Below are 23,861 nucleotides of genomic sequence, written 5' to 3'. Positions count from 1 at the left end.
GAGGCAGGGAAGCGGCCTTTGGCGTAACCTCTGTTTTTTCTTTCTCTTTTCCCCGTGATTTTTTCTTTCTTATCCTATCCATCTCCTTCTGTTTTCTTTCATACTATCTTCTGACGGGTTACATGGGTTTTGTGGGGGGTAAACCTAACATAACGTATACGTATATGGATAGGCATGGGATGGGGGTTTGTGTGCGCATACTTATCTATCTATATGGCTTTGCAAGGGTTTTGTGTTTTTTTCTTTTAACTATCAAGGCATTGTTTCTTTTATTTATCCTCCTTTTTATGATTACAATGGCTACCGATGGGTATTATTACTACAAGGCTAATTACAGTTTTTCCTTTTTGTTGATTTTGGGAACATATATATGCATTTTGTGGAAGTAAATTAGTTATCGTGATCGCGATTAGTTCATGCATGTCGGCTGTCGTTTTGGTGGCATGTGGTTTTTTGTTAAATATATCGGAAAACATTGTGACTGATTCGAAAGCAATCAAAATAGTGTTCTATTATAAGATCATTCATCATTGCGATATATCGTAGCATTGAGACTATATATCGATAGCTTGAGGGAATTTTTATCGAGTGTAACCCTGCACTGCAATGACCAGTTGGCCATGGCGTGCGCGTGGGTGGGTTGGGCTTCTCGATATTAGAACAGCCAGCTGAGAAAATTGTCTCCAACCCTTCTTGCATCAGAACGTTCAGGACAAAATTTCTCGAAGGTAATGTTCGGCAAAAAGCTTCATAACGTTTTAGAGAATCCTCTAAAATTTGACTTGGATGATAGCAGTTTATCGTCAGGTTATGTCGCTGAGCTGGCTGGTCACGGCCAAGAACGTGGAATCTTTCTCGAAGTTAATACGTTGACATATGTCGCACAAACGTTGCAAACCCAATAACTCTGATATCAGTACCTCCCATGGAAACCTTCTCGAATCTCATTCTCAAAAATTTTCTAATGAATACATTATTATAACGCAGAGCCCCTTCTCGTTATAATTGTCGACAATTCGAAAATTAAACCTCCTAGCCTGGTGCAGCTGCTTTGCAGCGACGTGAAACGTTAGCGGCCCAAAATGGTGGAAGGCTTGAGTTCCAAGTCACTAAGCCGAAGATGGAATGACACGAGACAACACCCTCCTTATGATGTAGGAATTGCGGTGGGCAGTTGTAAAGTAATAATAAGAAAGCATGAACCTTTAGTTTCTCCCGATTACATTCAGAAGCACAGAACTTTTGAATATCTTGTGGGGCGTGTAACACATCAAAACCCGGGTTGGCTTTGTACCCGAACATATCCCAACTTGTTAAATCAATATCGAAAATTACCTTCTAGGCCCAATTGAGAGGACTTCTAATGACCCCCGTTGAAGTAGTAGTTTTTATCGCAATGAAAATGGAACTTTCTTTTCGAAATCTTTTTTTTTCTTTTTTAGAAGCAATCGATACAGGAGGCTGTACTGTTGGATTTTTGGCTTGGGGTTGTGTCATTATCTCGTTGTCCTGTTGCTATCGACTGTGCATATGGCACAGGCGTGTGGATATCGCTATCGAGATTTAATATATAAAAGATAAGGTTTCCTGGCCTTCTTTGAATTCTAGGTATCCGCCTTCGATTAGGGTCCCATATCTATCTAGAACCTTTTTAATTTTGAGCTTTTAGGTTTTCCTTGCTGAACTGGCACCTTTCGTTAATATTATTCCGCGTATCTAAATTTATTACATAGCGAAACGAGCCTTTGCTGACAACTGCAAACGCTAAGCTTTGCATCTTGCATTTGATTGTGCATGGTTCGATGCAGTGCTTAGGAGCTGGGAAATCAGCTTTTCAGAAACGATGAACATTGGTCGGACGGATATATCGATAAGAAATATAATTTCTTCGAAAATAAAAGCTGCCGGCCGTATTTTTCTTTCGATCTTTTTTTTTGAAATTAGGTTTTTGGAGCCTTTCGTTTTTCCATAATTGTTATTATCACGGTCATTCACTTCTTTACTTTCACTTGCATTTGGATTTTTTATACTATCGTTTATTCGAGGAATTGGACGGGTTGCCAGAATCCTCAAAATCTATTACATCACCTTCTTTACACCTTCTTTCCTTTATTTTTTGGAAAATGTCGACCATCCCATTCCTTGAAATCACCCGCAGATACTCCATCATTCCTGAAACATCAAGTATCTCCGACAATGAGCTATTATCAAGTCCCGACAGCGATCTAAAACTAGAAAAGAGTTTATTTTCAAGATCAAATTCTCGAACATCTGGGATATCGAGAAAGACGTTAAGGACGGTCGGACCGATTTTATGGATCAGTTTGGCTGTTACTTTTGTTTTTGCTTGTGGGTTTCATTTGGGGAGTAGTGTTGCTGTTTATAATATGGAAGTTGGGATGCAGATGGGGGGGTTGGAGGTATGTAGATTTTTTATATTCGTAAACCTGGTGGGCTAATAGTTATTTTATAGTCTTCGATACCGTCGAATTCCACATCTATAACGAACACGACAGATGCCGCGGATAAAGACACAGGCACAAATGCAGACCTCTTCTACGAAGAACCAGAAGAAGAACGCGCCCTAATAACCTACGTCTACTTCGAAACCCCCAACGCCCGAAAAAACGCCCTCTTCTTCATAAGCCACGGTCTCCATGCCTTCGCCGACTTCATCTTCATCCTCAACGGTCCAACCAATATCTCCTCCCACATTCCCCCAGCACCCAATTTTAAAATCATCCAAAGGAATAACACATGCTTTGATCTGGGTAGCCATGCGGAGGTGTTGACGGCGAATAATGGGACGTTAATTAAGAGGTATAATAGGTTTATTATGATGAATGCGTCTATCAGAGGGCCGTTTTTGCCAAGTTGGAGTAAGGAGTGTTGGAGTGATGCTTATTTAGATGGGATTAGTGAAACTAATAAGGTGTGTATGATTTTTTTTTTATATGCATTGTGGAACTCCTGCAGAAAAGCTTAGCAGTTGCGGGGATTACCTTGCCCGCTCGAGCCTTATCTTACTTCCGTTTGTTTCATGCAGAGATATCCTTGAAATAGATATACGATTGGTATGTGTTGACTAACCACCTTTTTTTTATACATGTCAGCTCGTCGGAATGACAATGCGCTGCAACGCCGACGGTGGAAAACGCAAAGTAATGCAATCAATGCTCTACGCCACCGACCGTATCGGTCTCCAAACCCTTCTTCCCGTATTAAACCACTGCTTCCCTACCTTCTGGAAAGCCGTTCACGCAGAAGAATACGCCGCACAAACGATGTTAAACGCTGGTTATAATATTTCTGTTTTGATGTCGAGTTTTCAATCTGATAGGGATTATGTGAATAGTTGTAGACATGGGGAGGTTCTTGGGGATAATTGGTATTTTGGAACTAGTTTACATCCTTATGAGACAATTTTTCAGAAGGCGAATAGGGGCATCGCGGAGAGGCAGTTGGAGTTGTTGACTGATTGGCATAAGAAAAGTGGATATTCGAGTTGGGAGGCTTGTTATGAGAAGAGGAGGAGGGAGAGGGGAAGGGGGGTTTGGAGGAAGTAGGTAAATACTTGTTAGTTATGTTGGGTTTATTGGCACACCGTCTGGGTACGAGACTAGGTTTATCATAGTCTCGTAGGTATCGAGTCCTCGAGACCATCTCGGGCCCGGGTGGAAGTTGTGTTGTTTGGGTAAAATACAACAGTGATAGGGAGTTTTATGGATTCTTGTACCATTTTGTCAGGTATGCATTTGATGCTATTATATTAATGACCCTATACCATTTTATTTTCTTCACAATTTTCCCATAGAGTTCGAAATCTCATTAGATGTGAATTGGCGATTTCGAAGTATAATAAGCTATAAGCTTTTCATATCACAAGATACACTCACTTTAAATTTGTATGCTGATAATAAAACCAGCGAAGCAGATGATAATCTATATTGAAGAAATATCTAGCTCCGAGGAAACTGTGAGGTGTTTTCTTAATCTTGTGTATCGGATATCTCAGTATATTTTCTGTCTCTAGCCCATAGAAGGCTCTTTTGTTCTGTTGTCTTCACACTGACATGGCTGAATTCGGGGCGCAGGGGTGTACTCAATTGACCAAAGCTACGGCAAGGTTAGCTTCGAGTCCAGCGGCAAGGTGAAGTGTCGCCTGTGCCACGTATCGGACCGTAGATGGCTATGCAATTGCACAAGTATCTATTACGAGATATATTGACAGATAGGATTGCCGTGCATAACTAGAGCTCTAGAAGCTTCGAAGGCAGAGTACTTTGTAGCTCTGTATAGTGGGATATAGCCTAGAATTCTATACTCTAGTGTATCTACATACTATGGCCAATATATATGACGATATAAGATGTAGACTCTGTAATAATCTAACATGCATGGTCTTGATCCTCGAACTATACTACAGTCTTCTTCGCATCTTCTCTCTTTGTCTCTAAAATTTTATCGACGACAAAATAAACACTTAGGTACATATATATACTATTCCAGAATTATCTTGGAACGCAAATTCGTAGAGGCAATGGAGATATCGTCTAAGGCTGAGACACCCGAAACTTGCAAGTTCTGCCGCAAATCATTTGACATATCCAGGGGAGGGTATATCATAGACGCAGAAATTCAGCTGTGTCTGGATTGTTGTTCCACCTGGAGAGGCGATGTCTTCATCATGGAATGGCGTCTAGCCGACAAGGTTTTTATAGAATTCGGCGACCCTGAGTGCAGCCACATCCAAAGACTCGATGTATTTTTCGAAAAAGGAAGGGAGTATGGGGTAGGTTTAGAACATGACTTTTGGGATCATACACAAGCGCAAGCGTTTCTGCTGTCTCGTGACAACTACTTAGCTAGTGGTGAATTAGAAAGATTAACCGAGCTGCCCCTGGCCATCGAGTCGAGTGGGTATTTCCTCATCCCGACGGGACCTTCGCTGGACTCATCCTGCCTTTGATATGGATTAAGCCTTGAGCTAAGGCATCGATTCTAACTTAAAATATTGAAAATTGTAAGAATAGTGCTTGCTGTGCCGATAATGGTGAACAAATGGATACTAAACAGGCTGTTCTAGGTCTTTAACTTGGCAAATCTCTACGACTCTCATGTAGCCATTAAGGAGACGCAAACAACTAACGTTGTTGCTACAAGTCTTCAACTAATCACTTCGCTAAAATTTGTATACTTGCCTATAACACTAGCCGCTGTGAGTAGAAGCTTTATAATGGCGGGTCTCAGACCGCCAATTATCTCACTAACAATGAATTATACAATACAGACGATATGTGGAATGAACTTAAGTCCAATAACCGGCAATGATGGACGAAAAGGGATTTGGGCGTAGTCACAATCGGGGTCTTGGGTATCTGGATTTGGAAGAGTTAGATTACAGAATTGTTTGAACGTGAGCGCAAAGATAAAAAGCCAACAACTAGGAGTACGCGGAATTAACAAGAGAAGGATGAAGTGTTTGCAGAGCCGTGATGGCGATCGTTATAGGGTCGTATTGAAGATATCGGCTCCGGGAGCCTTAGGATGAATTCGTTATGACATTTCCGTCAAGCCTTGAAGCTGCGGATATCGACTCGATATTACGCTGGAACTTTTGTCTGTTAGCTCTTTTCCCAAGTTCGAAGCTATTACTGGTGACAACTTTAAGTCGCTACAGGAATAGTTCGCGATGGTGTAAACAGCGAGATAACTGAATTCAATATATGATTCGACTATGGGACATATTTAAAAAAAGTCGGCTTAAGGTGCTTAGATCACGGGAGAACATTAGTACGAACACGTAATTCAGAACCAAAATGCCGCGGCAATATTGATCGCTGACAATGGCAGCTACGAAGCTGAGTAAACCTGGTGAAATAAATCGACCGGGAAGAGGCATGTGTATTTAATATAAATTCATAAGCCAATGGAGTCACGATGGGTGTAAAATACCATATTTTAGGATAGTTATCTTCGGAAATGTATGCAATTACGATAAAGGTCTGAGTGAATGCGCCGTACCTAGTCCCGCATCAAATATATCGCTGAGAAATTATATAACCAAAGGATTCCTGATACCGTGCCGTCCACGTACCCAAAGGATACCATACTATAAAGATCGGACGAGAGCAACGTAAGCGTATGCATCGATATGGCACAAATCCAGTCTAGCCGCAAATTTGGGCAAAAATTTGACGTTCACATCTCCTTCATAATGATTTCTATATTTTAAGCCTCCATTGAGGATTAGTCAAATCGCATGTACGAGATGGATTCATATCAAAGCCACCTAGGAAAAAATCCGAAAACGGTGGCGAGGCATGAAAGCCGAAACCCCTCACGCTTCATGCAGGAATAGTGAGGCGGAATGGCTGGGGTTTGCCTGTCTCAGTCGGAGTGGCCGTATAAAAGTTCATGCGTCGGGCCTGACGCCAAAACGAAATCCTCCCCTCGTTTAATACCCACACTCCCGAGATAAGATAGCGGCTGTGAGTACATATTAAGAGCAGAAGATCATGGCGTAAGGCTACGACAATCTTTCTAACCTAGCTCCTGTCTGTGATATAGGAACTATCGCTTTGCACGCGCGGCTTTTATATAACCCCAACTGCATCACTGGCCGGCAACCCCCGCCCCCACCATTCCCACCCGTGTACCAATCCCCCGACACCTGCGGCTTAAAAGTCGCACTAGCTGCTCGAAATGGGAACTAGAGTGAAGCCAACACAGTCGGAAAACCAGGTCGTGGACGTGGGTTCTGATGCTCATCTGTGGGCATTTCTGGGCTCGTCGAGCGCAGGTTAGTAGTCTAGATCCTTAATATATACCCAAGTACCGGAGTCTACGGGCTCCGGCTCTCCGTATGAAAAATGCCTAACTCTCTTGTCAGATTCTCCTCCATGGCAGTTTTACGATCAGCTCCCGCTGGACTCCGAATCTTTGTTCCAAATGCAACAACAACGCACAATTTATAACCCCAGCTACCCATGGAACGGAGTCGACTTTGATATTGATAACCGGAAAGCAATGCAAGAACTTCCCGCCTTGCAACAGACATCTGCATGGGGTGAAAGTGACGGTGCTTCGCCTAATTCTCAGAACTACGTCCTTAGCGACAGTCGTGATTCTAGTCCTTGTATATCCACAAATGCTGCTAGTGAATCTGATGGTCATAGGATCAACATGGACGACAATTTTTCTGGATTCCGTGATGAGTTTAAAACGCTACCATTGTCAGAGCAACATAAGATGTTAACTTATGAGACTGATTACTCTCGTAAGGCTCAACTGACTGAAATATTCATGGACAATGTATCCCGGATAAAGGCCCGGGTTTTTGACGATACGGATGCCGCGGGAGCGTCGATGGATGTATCAAAATTAGAAGCGGCCAAGCCTCGGAATGGCCAGGGGGATCAAGCACAACCAAAAATCTCAAACGACAAAGAACGGCCAGGAAAGACAGAGCTGGATGCTAGAGGGAAGGCACCTAGAAGAGGAGTCCTACCAAGCGAGGAGATGCCTTTCTCGTGCACTCGATGTGGAGTTGGATGTAGAGACAAAACTTCTTTGCGGTAAGAGATAACCCCTAATGTAGATCATTGAATCTTCCGGTGGGGTTCTGAAGTTGGTGACTTGCTTGAGAGCTTACAAAAAACCTTGACTTAGGAAGCATATGTACGTCCACCAACCTCGCCGCTACTTCTGTGACTTTGAAGGTTGCAATATCGGATTCCATACCAAGCGCGACTTAAGACGACATACCGATACCAAGCATAGAAAGCTTGCGACTGGAGTAATTGGTTCTAGAGTACGACGGAAGTCATTCATTTGCAAAATTCCCCTATGCGAACGTGGAAAGGCAAAGCCTTTTTCGAGACGAGACAATGCGAGACAGCATGTCGTCGGTGTTCACGGAATTAGAAATACTCGTGGAGAGGCAGAGAAGGTTATCGAAGAAATCGATATTGATATCGAAGGTGACACTGCTCCGGAACCCGTGGAAGAGTCAAAACCATCAACGGAGCAAAGGGACGAACCGAAGAAGCCGTCGGAAGCGCCCACAAAGCCGAGTACAACCGACAGAGTTCCTCCTGCCTCTGGTCACAAGATTACTAAGCCCAAAGAGTCAGAAGATGTCCTAGCGGAATTTACCAATCTGCAGGAAGAACGTCAGAACAGTAGTGTAACAAAGGAAAATTCCTCGGGTCAACCCACGCAGGCGCCAGAAAAGAAACTCAGCGCTTCGGTGCCAGGAGATATTAAATCTACTGCTGACTCAGGGCCCCCAACCGCCCAGGAAGAACCAGATGAGCAATACAAGTGTATGTCGCCTAGCATTTTCCAGGATTTCTCAGAGTTTGGAGAATTTACACTAACCTTGTGCAAACGCGCATGTATAGTTTTACAACAACAACTCATGATGCCCTCGTCACTCCTTGCTTTCTCACAACCTGATACTCCTGGGGAAGACCTTGATCGAGCAATGGATATCTGGGAACAAATGGCGAAAGCCGAGAAAAACGGAACTGCTCCCCCGATCGATCCCTCGAGTCTGTTCGATATTGACATGCTGGCCAGTTTTGCTACAATGCATATCTGAGTAACAGTTTTTTTTTTTTCTGTCTGGAAAATGCTCCGACTTTCCTTGACAATTGCTTTGGCAATCTCTATTCGTTGTACTCGTTGATGTTCAGGGGTCTATACCGTTCTCTATGTTCTGCTTCTTTCTTTGACATTGGAAAGTATTGAGTGCTTTATTTATCTTTATCGTTTTTGCTTTACTCAATTGTTTACCAATGCGCTTAGGATTTCGGCTTTACTAATCGCACATGCTAACGAATCGTTTTGAGACCATGTCTTGTGGGCCTATTTTGTAAACGTCGCATTTAACGGATTGTAGTTCCAGCTATAGCTATATTATGCCTGTGTTACCCCTGGTTATTTATATATTTCTATACATATATGCTCCGAATACCGATGTAGTCAATCCATAACTTTGACTGGCCCGGGTCTTGCGAATACTAGCCGTGCTTGAACCCTGAACCAGACACGGGTGAAGGATCTAAATTTATCAACTTGGCAAGGTAAGGGCGGGAAGCTCCAAAATATACGAAAACCTTAACCTCGCACATTCCGTAAAACGGCTCGGGGACGTCGAAAATCGGGAAGTTCTCCAATGCCCTGTATCTTTTTGTGAAGCCCCTTTTTTTTCAAAATTTCGTCAAATCCACTCTACCAATTGGCAAAAGTCGAGGATGCGTCGATGTCGCTGGGCGGAGCGGCAGGGAGAGGGTTGCAAGGATCAGGTACAAAGTTTTCCCAATTCGGGTGCCGGGCCTGAACTTGTTGCCCTGATTGGACTAATATTGTTGCCATAGCACAATCCGCCTGGGGCTTTGTCTACGTCTATAGGGAAAATGAAAACATGAGTCTAAGATATCGGACGATGATTCGAGAAAGGGGGGTACGACTTTGGTGTATTCTATGGGGCAGTTAATATGTATAAATAGCTGGTGAAGAATAGAAAGAATGTCACCTGCTTATCGACCCAACCGCATAAAAATCAGGATTTCCAAACTTGGCCTTAGCGACAATTCGTCCATTGATTCAGGGGCAATTGGCAATCTCCAATATGGATCCGTCGATGCATTTATCTCATCCAAACCAACAATCGTGGGACCCAGGTACCTACCCCTCATTAAATTTTTTTTTTTTTTTTTTTTTCGTGGTTCAGTTTGATGCTAATTGGTCATTTCTTCATTTAATTAGGTGCGCCATGGTGTCCAAATCAGGTTCCGGCATCTGAATTCGAGCCCTACGGAATACCACACGAGCAACACGGCCACCACTCACCGGTTCATTCAGAAGGGATTCAACCACGATCTCATAGATCTCGGAAGCGCTCCAAGCAAAATCCTGAATTTGGGGAGAGAGACTTCAAGGTTAATTCCTATCGGCCCGTATTTTCCGTGCCGCCGGAAAACGTATCAAGGACATCCAAGGGTGGATGTTATGAATTCGCAGAATCATGCCATGAATTTCCAGTATCAGACAGAGTGCCACAAGAAGTAGATGGACGTCAGAATGCCAGGAAAAAAGGTGCAGGTCGGCAGGTCATGCATTACGCTCAGGAAGCGGAGTTTGATGACAACTATTTCTATGAAGCCCAAGGATCAAACGAGTTTGACCATATAAGCAATCAAGAGGCGGCGCCTATATTTTACTGCACCCATCCTCGGTGTGGTTATGCGTGTCCAGATAAAAACTCGCTCAGGTAACTTGTCTATTTTGTTGCTATGAAAAGAGTAGACTTGCTGACTATTTGGCTCCGCTTAGAAAACATGTGAGCATCCATGGTGAGAAAAAATTCTCTTGCGAAAATTGCACCGCAGATTTCCACACAGCTAGGGACCTTCGGCGACACCAAGAAGCCAAGCATACGGTTTCGAATGCAAGAAAATATTACATTTGCAAGGTCTCAAAGTGCCCCCGAGATGAGACGAAGCCGCTGAGCCGGAAAGACAATGCTCGCCAACACGTTATGCAAGTCCACGGGATCGGTAATGGAAGAGTAGACGATTTCATCGAGGAAATCGTCAGAACAACTCCAGAAATTGCGGAGCCACAGTTTCGGGCCGGCCATCGGCCTACCGGTAGCTCGTCTACTGATGACACCGTATACTCTACTCTGTCATATGATTCGAACCCTGGCTACCATAGCCATGAAGACCCAGAGGGCGAGGATATCATAGCAGAATTTACGTACCTTCAGGAATACGACTCTGATCTGGATGTTGGCCACCCCTTTATACAAGAAAATTGGCAACAGCAAATATTTGGCCCTTGGGCCGTAAATCATGAAAACCAAACGAAATGTGTTGATCCAAGCTCTCGACTTCAAGGTCGAAGACGCTCAAGATCAGATGCTCAGACCCGATCACCTTCACATTTGGACCCACAGGTGCCCCAATACTATCAAGAACGGGGGGACATGGTTCAAAATGAAGATTTGCAGCAGTACCATATTACTGAACGATCTCATTGTTATAGTGATCGATCTTCTCTCAACCAACCATTGCAATCTCAAATCAAGGAAGAGAGTCCAGGCCCAGGCCAGCACCATCGACTTCCTTCAACCGCTTCAACAGCGACAAAAAAACCTGCCAAACGCTTGCCTAACCCTGTGGGTAAGACTTACCACTCGGAAACTTCAGCTACCACGGACTCTCTTGAGGCAGCTTTTGAAAAGGCTCTCGTTATCTAGCGAACAAATCGAGAACATATTCGACGAGGCAGAAAATCGTCAGTTAAGCTTGGTCATTAAAGAAAGCATGTTTTACAAAGCGAGTTATATCTTTTTTTTATCTTCCATGCAGCCCACCGGGGTTTTGCATATTACTTCCAGTCTTTTCCTTTTCAGTTATTTGATTTTGATCAGTACCCAATATCCAAATACCTTTTCTGATTCTTCGAGTTCGTTCATTGATTTTGATAGAAGTTATTGTTTGACTGTGTCTTCGCTACAAGCGTCTCAGAATTGATTTCTGAAACCCGTTTTCCTGTCTTGGTTTCTGTTACATCCTGTAGTGATACCTAGACTACAAGAACGTTGAACGTTTAACATATAACAATCAAAAATGTTTGCCCCCCGGCGGGGTTATAAACAACTTTTCCAACGTAGAAGTGGTCTTCCGTTTTAGATTTTGAGGCCAAGTCTCTCGGGTTTGAGGACAGCTATCATGGTGTAACTTTGCTAGGCCACCACGATTCTCACAGTGAATTGAGACAACGGAAACCCGCAGATACCACTAATTGAGGCTCATACTGGGGTTTATCCTTCCGGATAGCTAGGCCACCGTCGATATATGGTCTATCGAAAAAGAGGTTTAGTCAAATGACACTCCCAGCTGTACAAACATGGAATTTTTATACTGTGATACCAGCATCTAGATGTCTGTGCGCCCTTCAGAATGTCTTATGTTCTGTTATACGGAACAAACTGCTGGAACATGTACTCGTCGATCGATCTAGAAGCATGTCTTTTTGTTTGTACCAAACCCGCGGGATCAATATTTTTTTCTAGAATCCATCCAGAATCTAAAGATCTATTAATATGCTGGATCTTGTCCCTCCCGCTTTCCAATACTAGGGTTATACAATGTACACCATACCGGTCTATGTTTTACTATCAGCCACTATAATATTATCGTATTTAAACTCCCATACCAGTATACCTTAGCATCAACCTATATACCAGAAGGCCCTAGTCCGAAGGTACCCTTCAACCGACAAGGTTTCTGAAAGAACTGATATTCAAATTCCCTGCGGCATCATGGAACCTAACTAGCCACCCCAAACACCAGACCAGTCATGGGAAGATTGTTTCGATAGTTGTATATCATAGCCACTGCACTAAACTATTGATACAGATATATATAGGCTAAAAATTTCCTTGTACTTAGACCCTCCGGCACCCTCACGGCAGTGCGAACCATGGATGCTAATGGCCCTATCCGATAATATGCCGCGGCAAAACCCCTACTCTGACCACTCCTTGATTACTTTTGGGGGGCCTGATGAGTATGACTTCATCAGTGGTGCAGTAGTTAGTGACTCAGATATCCAGCCGTGCTGGCTCCGAAAATACCACAAGTTGCGGATGCACAGCTATAGGCACCTACTATCAATACCCCGGCAGTTAAAATTCGAGTGGCCAAGGCAAGGAACCGTTTTGATTTAGAAAGCGTTAAGAGGTTATCATTGTCGGATCAGCAGGAGTTAATTCAGAACCCGAAGGTCACGAAACTTGATCTTCAGGATCAGATTGATCTGCATGAAACTCTAGTGGAGACTTTGAGAATAGAGTATAGGTTGAAAATGGAGGATTTGGGATTGAGTATCCCCTCTCAGCCTGGGTCTGGAGAGAGAAAGCCCGGAAATTTAACGAAGCCGAATGAGAACCATGAAGTCAAAGCCGAAGTTGAGGAGAAAATAGCGGTGGGCTTAGAAGGATTTGAACTAAAACCGGCTGCAGTTAAGGGGAGTAGTAAATCCATGTAAGTTAAGAACTTAAGTTGGCCTCACAGACCCCGACCCGGTCTGGATACGAGACAAACAGACCCTTAGAAATCTTTTTTTTCGGTCGCTAATATGGAATCAATATATTAGGCAAGCCACAAAATTCTACTGTAGAGTCGATAACTGTGGCAAAACCTTTGGGCGTGACAGAGATCGCGAACAACACGAACGTACCATCCATGTCCACGGCGGTTCAGGACTAATAGACCTCCCCGCAAACTATATGCCTGCCTTCAACCTGGTTGCGGAAAACCTCATGTATTTTCACGCAAAGATAATGCAAAAGCACACATCATCAATACGCATAAATTTAATTCGATAGATGCAGTAAGTCTAATCGGAGAGGCTTGGGAGGGACAGGTAGCCTCTGGACTACAAGCGGCGACTACCCTGGAGGAACATCTTCAACCAAAGGCTCGAATCGCAGTGTCTTCCATTTATATGGATTTTGAGGTTGAGCTGGCAAATTTTGAAAATGGATTGAATATGGACGAGGAATTCCTTCGCGGAGGCTGGGGAATGATGCTAGAGGAGATACTGTTTCTGAAGTAGCCCAAAAGGATATAAATTCCAACGCCGTCGCAGTCTCGGGAAATTCTATGTCTATATCTTCACCGCATCAACCTACCAGTGCGCTGCAATTTCGTCAGGAACAACAGGGCGACGTCACATTGCGTATGTATGAAAAGTCCGTATCCTTTGTTCGAAAAGAGTTTGTGGGCGAAGGTGCTAATGCGGTCGATTGCATGATAGAGCCGCGCTTGCGGAGGACTGAAGAAGATGCCGGGGTGATTATGATTGGTTATTTTGAGCCATGTGCGTAGGACGCTTAAGGGTTTTTCTATAGTCAGTGGTGAGTTTGAGATAATATTTTATATGTCTTTAAGGTTCGGGATTACTTGTGGTTAAACGGTGTATTCTTCTATTTTGGAAATGTTATTTTGGAAAGGTCGTGTACAAGGCAGAGGAACGGTGTTTTTGATTCTTGGTTCTAGATAGAGTATTCTTGTGAATAAAGGTAGCTAGCAATGGTTTGATAGTAGGGAGGAAAACAATTTGATCCTATTGATATCCATCGGTCAAACAAGCCGTGTTTAGTACATGGTACATGAGTAAAGGGTAGCCTGTCAAAAGCTCAAGGTGGATTATATCTAGGTGATTTATTCAAGCGTTTCATCTCATGTCCAATATTCCCAAACCTTGCTCCTAACTCGGCGGGCGATTTGAATTTTTGGGGTTTATTTGGGGATCGATGTTGGCGAATATCCGATTTTCGTTGAGGTTCTAGAGATTATGCCTCGTCCTCGTCCTTAGAAATAGATTGCGGGCTCGATGGATTCAAAGATATATTCTTCGTTGGTGGTTCCAAAAAAGCATCCATTACATCTTCGATTTGCCCAAGAGTCGGAGCTCCATCGAAATCGCCATAAACATCCGTTTGGTCTTCATTGGGGTCGAAAAAGACGCCGCCATTAGCCATACGATCCTTTTGTGAGATTGGTGGGTTGGGTTCTGGCGGCTTGTCAAAAAATGGTAGAGTTCTAAATTGACGATTTGGACGTTGAAGATGACAATTTTGGATCGGTCCTAAAAATCGCTAGGCTTGGTGTCTTCATAAATTGATTGCTAGATCTTGCCTCTAGCGGCAAGACCCATCTCAGATGGAGGCATGCTATATCCTCCACCCCTTAGTCGCAAGCAGAGATGCAATCGGCAATCCTTTTTGATTTTGTAGAGAGATAAAACTAGAAATATTTGCTCGATATTAATAATTGCTGTATTAGATGCATATATGGGAAAATAACGGAGGTAGAGTTAAACCCTTGTCCTAGTTGTCTCCCAGCAAGAATGGGGCGTTGTTCTCGGGGAAGAATTCCTTCCCTCGGATTGCAGCTTAGAGATTGTTTATCTGCCAAGTAGGAGACGCATTAATTACAATTACTTTCCCTTTCAGGGTCCTTATCATCAGTTGAATCGCACCCTTCGGAATAGGCTATATGCAAGAGTAGTTAGAATCCTGCGCTTCAAGATTTATAGAGTGTTATGTTGATTAATTAACTAGACACGAACCTTAAAGGGGGTAGGAAACTGCGGCGTAATGTGAGACTGAAGGCCTCCAATATCCTCTACTCCTGTAATCTGAGCTTCGACAGTTTTGCCTTTACCCAGAGCTGTAGCGATAAACTGGTGAACTTTTCCGGGCCCGGTTGCGGACCCATCCAGCCAAGGTTGTCCTGGAACTAGGACGTAGTCTTGGATAGATTTCTTCTCAGCGAGAAAGTCATCTTGTCGCTTCTTCGCTTCGGCCATTTCAACTTCTGGCTCGCCGCTAATCGCGTTTACGCCACCACAGAAGATCTTGATAATGTATGGCTTTCCAGAAATAGGATCGAATTCGATCCACATTGCTTCTCGCTCTGTTTAATCGATCAAGGAAACCCTGTCAGCTGTGTTCATGAACTTTTCACCTTCTTTTCCTCCTCCTTCTTTTTTGCGGCGGAAATCAAAGGCCTTGAGGGATTAGAGAATCAAAGTTTATACACACCATACATGGGGAGCAATAGTCCACCTTTGGCTTTGATAGTGTGAAGAAGGCGATCGGATACATCGCTGACGTTGGTGAGTTTAAATTCATTAAAATCTGGTGGTAGATAGGACGCCCGACAGCAATCTGGGACTCGAATCGTACGACGGAAAGAAATCTGTAGATTTCCGCCCACTATTATGTTAGTTTTCCATCATCTAGCTTGAAGGGGAGTGATTGGTTCTCCGCTGTTGCGGGCGTGTCTCGCGAATCTTGCATTTCTTTAAATTTATCTAGATGATGATATCTCTGTAGAAGAGAATAAATATCTACCAAGGGGGTAATTTTGACAAGGTAAATGTGAATGAGGTTGAGTGAATGGTGGAGAGAGGGTGCTGTATTGTGAGATATTGCCGAATGTTTAAATATTGGACAATTGGATCCACGGAATTTAAGTTAGAAGGAAGTTGGCAATGGGGACTTTGGTATCTGAGTTGTACCTGCACACGTGACACTATTACCGTATTTACTATTGACAGGAAGGATAGTAGATCATATTCTAGCTTATATCTGGCCTCAGGATTACTCTTGCATATGTTGCGAACGCGAAAAGTGCCAGCATTCTAATCTTAATTATCTTACAGGCTCTTGGGATGGTTGTTAATTATCATCCCAAGCCGTTTATTACAACGTTCAAGGCATCTCAGCTTCTTTGGGGGCGATCTTATAAATTAAGTAAGTTTCCATCTTAGAAAACCATCTGTTTGTCCTACAGTATAACCATAACCCAACTTGAATTTGTTTTTAGGATTTTGTAGGATTGCGATATATCGATACTTCGACATACTGAGCCTTGCCTGCAAGGTCAGACCAAATATAGAATACCGTCGAACAAAATATACGCACTATTTTATATGAGCATAGAGCCGTCTCAGTTGAGTCTCGTTCAACTACCAACTACTGTCTCATCCTGGACGCGAGGCCATCCCGTCCTAAATATAATAGACCACTTAGCCTACTTGTACACACCTGGGTACGAGACAACACCCAATCCATGCAATGGTGTTGTCGATGTTGTATTTTGAAGAGCGCAGGGTGGAGAATTGTGTTGTGTCCCATCCCTGACCAGCCGCCCAAGACACCTAAGACCAACCAGACAAGGCTAAAGGGAGGCCCGCCTCGCCTTATCTTTCCACCGTCCTTGTGGTTTCCCATCGCCATCTATATTCCTCGACGAATCCACCTTCCCTCTAACCATCACCACTAACCCGGCCTCCCATAAACAAGACTGCTTTATCGACGCCAAGTTTGCAAAGATTATCTTCGAAAGGACGGGACTGGGCCAGAGGCCATCCTCATCTTCATCGAGTGAGCCTGGCTGGATATCACGCCCGGCTCCCCGACCTTCAGTACATTTGCATGCATTAGCTGGCTGGGCCTGCTGCATGCACGTCTGGGACTCTGCAGCTTCACCAAAGCTAGGATCCTTTGATAAAGCAGCATACTTGTCTCTACATACATACATATACACATTCCTCGCACCGGAGAGCTTTCTTGCTTCCCTGCTTACTACCTTGTTATCTGGGTCCTGCCTGGTGGAAGAGAGAGAAGGAAAAGACTCTCGATAGCCTCGAATTAAAAGGCTTTTTGAGGGCCTGCTCAAATTGGATTTAAACGGACCCCGGTCTGCTTTCTCGTCCCAAAGGGACTGCACAGTGCACACCCCCCTTGTCTCCCACCAATAGGCTTGAGTATGCTGAGCTGTCATACGTCCTAAACACGCATCATCAACCGAGAAGGAGCTGGGTTCACAAAACCACACCAACATTCCACCAGCGACGAGACGACACAAATACCCAGAGTTACACGTAACAGTAGCAAATTTCACTAGAGGAGGTTGGAAAAAGCGCTTTGGGAGCACGTTAGCCTGGTCTTTAAGGAACCACGGGAGACGGCTTCTTGGATTGGAATCGGTTCCTGGGATTCCCCATTTCTCTCTAATCTTTCCATCTTCCACATGCAGTTTTCTGCGGTCCTACATACACCTGCGACCTTGAACAAGCATAAGCATTCAACAATCCGACACTAAACCCTCTAGACGAAGGATATACCTCTAGATGCCGGTTACCATTGGGCAAAGCGAGACTGGAGACCATCAACTTCATCGCGACTATACCGCCGGCGCCCCTACAACTCGATCTCACCACTCTGGAGTATCCCTAAACCCTTTCCAAAGGCGGCCACTCGCGGCTGGATTTGCGAACAGAGAGAGTCGAGCGTCCGCCCGGGCTAAAATTACCGTCTCCTACAACGACGAGGACGATACACCCCCAAACGCCAATACCGCTGAGGTTTCCCAGCCGGTAATGACCGATCACCAAACAACAGGGAAGATAGCGGACTACGAACAACAACGCGAGATTCTATCGGTCGCTCAAGGTAAATCAGCAGAAGTCATTTACACACCGCCAAGTACAGCATCAGAAGAGGACGAAGAAGAAACTATAACTACAGTCGGCCCTTCACGTGCTGGACCATATCCTTACGCTACTTTCGGACAAACTTCACAGGAAAAGTTCTATCCAAAAAAGGAGGAAGGACGGGAGGAAGAGGAAGAGGAAGACAGCGAATCCGACGCCGGGAGAATGATGTCGTCGGACAATAGATCAATGTCTGAGGTGACGTCTGATGCTCGACCAAGAAGAGGGTACCGACGAACTAGCAATGACCAAACTAGGAGGGAGCTCAGGCAGTTGATGGGTCAAACCCTGAAAGAGATGGAGGAGAAACTGAGGGTTTGTTGACGTGCTTCCCTGCTTTATGCACAGTTTGACAAGGCTAACAATTGGACGAGTAGAATCTTGAAATGGCACGCGCGAAGCAGGATCAGGAAATAGCTGTTATGGAAATTCGTCACCAAAAAGAGCAAGACGAGCTACTCCTCCGACTATCAACAAAACACCATGAAGAAACCCAAAAACTCAGGGAAGAACATGCCAAGCAAATGGTGAATGCTAAGAAGGAGGGTGCAACCGCTGAGCTTGTCCAAGGCTTACATAAAAGCTATGGGCAACAGCTTGAAAATCTGATCCTTGAAATTGGCGATGTTAAACGATTGAATGAATTGCTGCAAGAGAAACTTAACGTAGCCGAACATGAAGAACGTGCAGCGAGTGTACAAGAAACAGTTAGGCCCGCTTCGCGTCATTCGACAATCCCTACCGTCCTCGAAGAGCATCGTTCACCGCCAGGGTACTTGCAAGTCAGCTTGCAGTTTGTGTCCTTCAACACCGCCTATGATGTCCCGTCTATCCGAGTACCCCACCCTGGAGCCTCGTACACTGCACTTTCGAAGAGCGTGCGATGCGCCATTGGAAATTATCTGGCATTTCTGAGATCTAAAGATTCTATTCACTCATCCTCGGTTGATTCGGCATTCGCATATAGATTATCTCTGAATCTGGACAGCTGTACACGATTATTGTTCTTTGGTAAAGGCGATTTGAATGGTGAGGAGATCACAGAAGACAAGTGGCTATCGAGATTCAATAAGACCGACGACTTGATTGCATGTGTGTTTCCGCCGCCGCAACATGGCAGAAAACCATCTTCAATCAATGTCTCTCAGATTCCTGAATCGCATACGCAGGCCTCTAATTATGAGGAACCTCCACCTACCGCCTCGACCGTCCGCACTTCCCGGTCATCCATCTGGGGGCGCCAGCCATCAAGCGTCACATCGTCGCTTCTTCGAAGATCGCATTCGTACAGTATATCGAGCGCTCGCCCCGCTACTAGTGACATCGCTGAAGAGGAATCCGTCAGCACTGAATCACCACCTCGAGGGAGGTCGCGCGTCAGATCGCCGGAATATGTTCCTGCATCCGAAGCCGATGAGCCGACTGTGCCCTACTTCGATGCTGCCAAGGAATTGGAAAGGATTAATGACCAACTTAGCCAAATGGACGAATCCAGGGCAACTGTCAAGACTGCATCGTTGATAGATAAGGAGGATAACATGACACGGGTATCAGGGCATGCTAGTGGGATTTATACAACCAGACAAGGCTCATCAGCCTCAGTTATCGCAGCGTACGCTAGAGTTCGCCAACCTCTTCTCCGAACAAATACCGACAATGAAGAAGGCCTAGAAGTGGAAGACCTTCGAAATGATGTTGAGGACGACGATGAAAGGGGGGAAGGTGTAGAACTAGAAGCTGGTTCAGTGCTGAATGCGATGTCTCCACATTTGGTCCCTGACACACGTGACCTGAGGGATGTTGAAGAAGTACCTGGGATTCATGCATCGCCTGTCGATAGCCGAACCCATCAGTACGAAATGGTGGGAAGCGGTGTCGATACTTTACGTGTAGATGAATCTACAGAAGACGAGGAGGAAGATGAAGACGAATCGAAGGAGATGATGGTTGGGGACAAACGCGAGTTCGAAAGTCTGCTTGAGAAGGAAAAGGCACCACCTTTATACTTGGACGAGTTTTTGATGCGACCTCTAGAGAAAGGTGGGTCACATAATTCCGTGAAAGATCATGTTGGTACTAACTCTCGAATAGAAAAGGATTCCCGTGGTCGCTCACAGTCGCCAGCCTTCCCGTCTCCAAATCAGGTGAAAGCCCACTTGACTGGAACTGAGAGTGTATATCAGCCACTAGAAGAGGTCCGGCCTCCAATTCACAACGCTCCCGAGCAAATGGAACAACAGCAGAAGAGCCAAGAGGCCATTCATACAGTCCTTAAGGAACTCAAGACCGGTCCTTCTGCCACTGCTGAGAACCCTCTCTTGCAAGCCCTCGCAAGGTCTATCGATGTTGACGTCCTACGTCGAGCTCTTGATGAAACTCCAGCTGGGCGAGAGATTTTGTTGTCGGCGACACCTGTTCCACGCCCTGTTTCCAATAGAGCGATGGAAGATCCAAAGATCATTCCCATGCCTGAAAGCGAGAATGTTACATACGACAAAACAGGGTCATCTCGTTCCCGCTCTAATAACCCTTGGAGCCATAGCCGTCCAGCGGAAGTGTCCCCAAGAACTACCGAGCATCCTCATCCCTTAGTTGATATCTCCGGAAATTCCCCCCCTCATCCTACCCCACCCCCTCTTGCAGAACCCAAGGTACGAACAAGCGCTTTTGCCCCTCTTCAAGGCCCTGCAACTAAACCACTTCCGAATCCTCATCTACAGGCGCCCAGGTTTGGAATCTACGGTTTTGCTAAGCCAGATGGGCCTCTTCCTGGCCGATCTCCCATCAGCACCCCTAGCATCATATCTCGGGAAGAGAACAATGAGGCTAAAAAATTGTGGATGAAGCAGACACTGGTCACCAGCGCACCACTGTCTCGTGTGTCATCTCCTACATCTACGGAGGCTTCAGGTGCAAGGAGTCTTACATTAGGAGATGATGATGCAGCGACTCCTGCGCCAAGGGGACGAGGTCGACTTGTAGAACTCGATGATGAACCACCATTTTATATAAGAGGAAACCGAGGTAGCGGACCATCTGAGCAATACCCTTCGCCATACATTAGCTCGGCAAGCGCCCGGGGTAACGCATTTGCTGCTCCACCGCCACCACCTCATCCGTTTCCTATATTGGAAGAAACCTACAGCTTACAGGACGACGGTAGTGTAAGGAGCCAATATCGCGAGCCATCTCTAGCGTCTTCGAACCCGTTTTCAAAAACAATGTACATGTCACACCACCACCCACAGGTTCCGCCACCACCGCCACCACCCAGCTCTTCAACAAGACGCTCACAGCAGGTCCCCGTTTACCCAAGCCGAGAACAAATTCTAAGAGTAGGTGAGGCCCTACGGGAGGCTGGACTCAACCCACAAGATTTCTCTACATCATTCTATGCGGAATTCGCTAGTGCAACCCCAGAGATGCAAAAAGAGGCCATTGATAACATTATTCTTCATGCGCAACGAAAGCGTGCTGAACAAGTTCAGCAGGCCCAGCAACAACAACAACAACAACAACAACAACAACAACAACAACAACAACAACAGGCTAGCTCGCCGCAAGTCGGGTCTGGATCACAATCTGGGAATGGAGGATGGGGGTTTACGAACGGAGTTCCACCACCGCCATTACCCATGGGGTTTTATACCGGGCAGACTAACACGAGACATGGTCACGGATATGGAAGTATGAGTTCTAGAGGGAGTGGACAAACCGGCGGAGCCGGTGGGTATCCAGGAAGTGGATATCCTTGGCAGTAGCTGATAGTTGTAATGAGTTGGAGATTTTAAGATTCTGATACGAACGGTGGTGAGGCTTTTTCTTTTTTTTTTGTCCTGCTGTTCGTTGGAGTCTTCATTTCTTTCTTCCTTTTTTTTTTGGCGAGATTGGTGTATTATTGGCGCTTTGGGAGTTCTTATTTTCCACACGAGTCTTACTCGTTGGTGTTCTGCTCTTTCTTTTCTTTTCATTACCCTTTTTTGGAGCAGGGCATTGGGCAGCAATTATTGCTGCGGGATTGGCAGAATACCTTTGGAACATTCATGGAATGAATAGGGATGGGGTTGGATTGGATTGGAATACCTTGCGCCACTTTTGATAAGTTTCTTTTGTGTCTGCAGTACTGCTTATATTGATTATTATTATCATTGTTAAGAGTGAAGGGCATAGTACCCTTGAGTCCGAAAATACATGGATAGGGGACTCAGCTATCACTATAGTTAAGCAAGTTGCGTCTTAACAAAAGGATAGTAGTATTTCATACACTCTTTTTACATCATTTTAGTCTTTGCTACTTTTTGATTTTATTTTTATTCTTATTTTTATTTTTCGGGGGAACTAGTTTCCTCCCCGACGTAGTCCTCTTGATTGAGCGCTACCCTTCAATAACTTCTGAAATCTCTTTTGTTAAAAGCGATCCATATGCATTGGTGGAATTTTGAAGAGGTTTTAAACATAACTACACGCGAAATATAAATACATATATCAAGTAGTTATGTGCTTGGGTATTGATCTTTAGGTTCTATAAATTAATTTATCAATAAAGCCTCGAAACTAGTATTTACCTCGCAGGGGAGAGTGGAATGGAACATTGGGTTTCCATTCTACAATTGCGGGAGAGGTCTATTATCTTCTGGGTGTGTAGTATACTAGTATCACGAGGGTTTAGTGTAACCGATCGGGGTGTGGTTCGATACTGCAAAGGGTACGTCTGAAATAGATATGATTTACCATGCAGGTTACACATACTAACGTGGATCGGCATGGTCTTCAAACGCACTCCAGATCGACGCGGTTGGTCTCAAGCGTGGCCTTAGAGCAGTCGACGGGCAGTTGTATAAATCTAGGTCGATTGTCTATTGAATATTATTTGAGGCTTTATCCGTGTCGTCAATCAGTAGATCGTAATATCGATCGTAGATGGATTGATTTATACTAGTTATTTTAGGTAATTCGAAGGTTTGATGAACAAAATGCCAGTTCCTAGCCTCCTCCATTTTCTCGTCATCTTATCTATTAGTTTATAATACCACGATTTCCTATAATCAACGAAACGTTAGAATTAAGCTAGAAATCATATTAATTAACCCTCCAAAATGCTTCGCGTAAGTAGTTGGAGATTTCTTGTGCATATGTGTGATATAAATCAGCTGACAATAAAGATAGAAGTTTACAGGATTTCGGCCATTACCTCGGCTAGTTGCATGGCCATTGCCTCAACCTCAGAGGATTTATCTGACTAGACCTACTCAGTCATTGAATTATTCTTTTTTAGATGCTACTACAATTATATCTTGTATTCTTTTGTATTTGGATCTTTCAAGATCTTTCAGCTTGACGTTAACTCCTTTTCTTCTTCCCTTCTCTCTTTGTTGCTAGCCCCATCATCACAAACAAAGAAAATGGGAGGCTGCACTGGATGCTTTGCGTGTGGTGGCTATTGTAGGAGTGTTTGCCGTTACGACTGTAAGTGTGATCTCTTCAATTTTCAAACTTTATATCATTGTGATATCAAAATATTTGGCGGTATTACGATGATAATAGGGAGAAAGAGAGAATAGAAAAAGTTAAGGCGAAGCAAAAGATGGAGAAGATTGATATGGATATGAAGGAAATGCAGAGGAGTATGGTTTTGATGGGGAGCAGGATGACGGAGATGATGAGGGGGATGGAGCGTAGAAAATGAAAGGCCTAGGGCGGGGTTGGCGGGGGAGAGTATAAAGCAGGAGTGAAACTATTGTTCATGGGGTGTATTTGGGGTTTCGGTGAATGTC

The 23,861-nt window shown here is 44.5% G+C and overlaps 6 protein-coding genes across 6 annotated transcripts; 5 read left to right on the top strand and 1 right to left on the bottom strand.

The window, feature by feature from the left end:
- Positions 1-2,123: 2,123 nt before the first annotated feature.
- DFL_005346 (uncharacterized protein) lies at positions 2,124-3,566 on the top strand (the record flags this gene model as incomplete). Its single annotated transcript, XM_067634592.1, has 3 exons — positions 2,124-2,420; positions 2,474-2,932; positions 3,114-3,566. 3 exons carry the CDS (start codon positions 2,124-2,126, stop codon positions 3,564-3,566), a joined length of 1,209 nt encoding a protein of 402 aa, XP_067492645.1.
- A 3,139-nt stretch (positions 3,567-6,705) lies between these two features.
- DFL_005345 (uncharacterized protein) lies at positions 6,706-8,605 on the top strand (the record flags this gene model as incomplete). Its single annotated transcript, XM_067634591.1, has 4 exons — positions 6,706-6,802; positions 6,893-7,577; positions 7,672-8,327; positions 8,406-8,605. 4 exons carry the CDS (start codon positions 6,706-6,708, stop codon positions 8,603-8,605), a joined length of 1,638 nt encoding a protein of 545 aa, XP_067492644.1.
- A 1,032-nt stretch (positions 8,606-9,637) lies between these two features.
- On the top strand, positions 9,638-11,269 carry DFL_005344 (uncharacterized protein; the record flags this gene model as incomplete). The annotated part of the gene is made up of 3 exons (XM_067634590.1): positions 9,638-9,689; positions 9,775-10,279; positions 10,342-11,269. 3 exons carry the CDS (start codon positions 9,638-9,640, stop codon positions 11,267-11,269), a joined length of 1,485 nt encoding a protein of 494 aa, XP_067492643.1.
- Positions 11,270-12,508: 1,239 nt separating this feature from the next.
- Positions 12,509-13,065, top strand: DFL_005343 (uncharacterized protein; the record flags this gene model as incomplete). Its single annotated transcript, XM_067634589.1, has 2 exons — positions 12,509-12,610; positions 12,679-13,065. 2 exons carry the CDS (start codon positions 12,509-12,511, stop codon positions 13,063-13,065), a joined length of 489 nt encoding a protein of 162 aa, XP_067492642.1.
- Positions 13,066-14,977: 1,912 nt separating this feature from the next.
- Positions 14,978-15,489, bottom strand: DFL_005342 (uncharacterized protein; the record flags this gene model as incomplete). The annotated part of the gene is made up of 2 exons (XM_067634588.1): positions 14,978-15,076; positions 15,154-15,489. 2 exons carry the CDS (start codon positions 15,487-15,489, stop codon positions 14,978-14,980), a joined length of 435 nt encoding a protein of 144 aa, XP_067492641.1.
- Positions 15,490-17,724: 2,235 nt separating this feature from the next.
- On the top strand, positions 17,725-21,848 carry DFL_005341 (uncharacterized protein; the record flags this gene model as incomplete). The annotated part of the gene is made up of 4 exons (XM_067634587.1): positions 17,725-18,402; positions 18,465-20,127; positions 20,179-20,738; positions 20,808-21,848. 4 exons carry the CDS (start codon positions 17,725-17,727, stop codon positions 21,846-21,848), a joined length of 3,942 nt encoding a protein of 1,313 aa, XP_067492640.1.
- Between the last annotated feature and the right edge of the window lie 2,013 nt (positions 21,849-23,861).

The sequence above is a fragment of the Arthrobotrys flagrans genome (genome assembly GCF_004000055.1).
Source record: "Arthrobotrys flagrans strain CBS H-5679 chromosome Unknown unitig_0, whole genome shotgun sequence".
NCBI lineage: Eukaryota > Fungi > Ascomycota > Orbiliomycetes > Orbiliales > Orbiliaceae > Arthrobotrys > Arthrobotrys flagrans.
The sequence above is the reverse complement of the archived record's forward strand: the minus strand, read 5'-3'. Positions and strand labels throughout refer to the sequence as shown.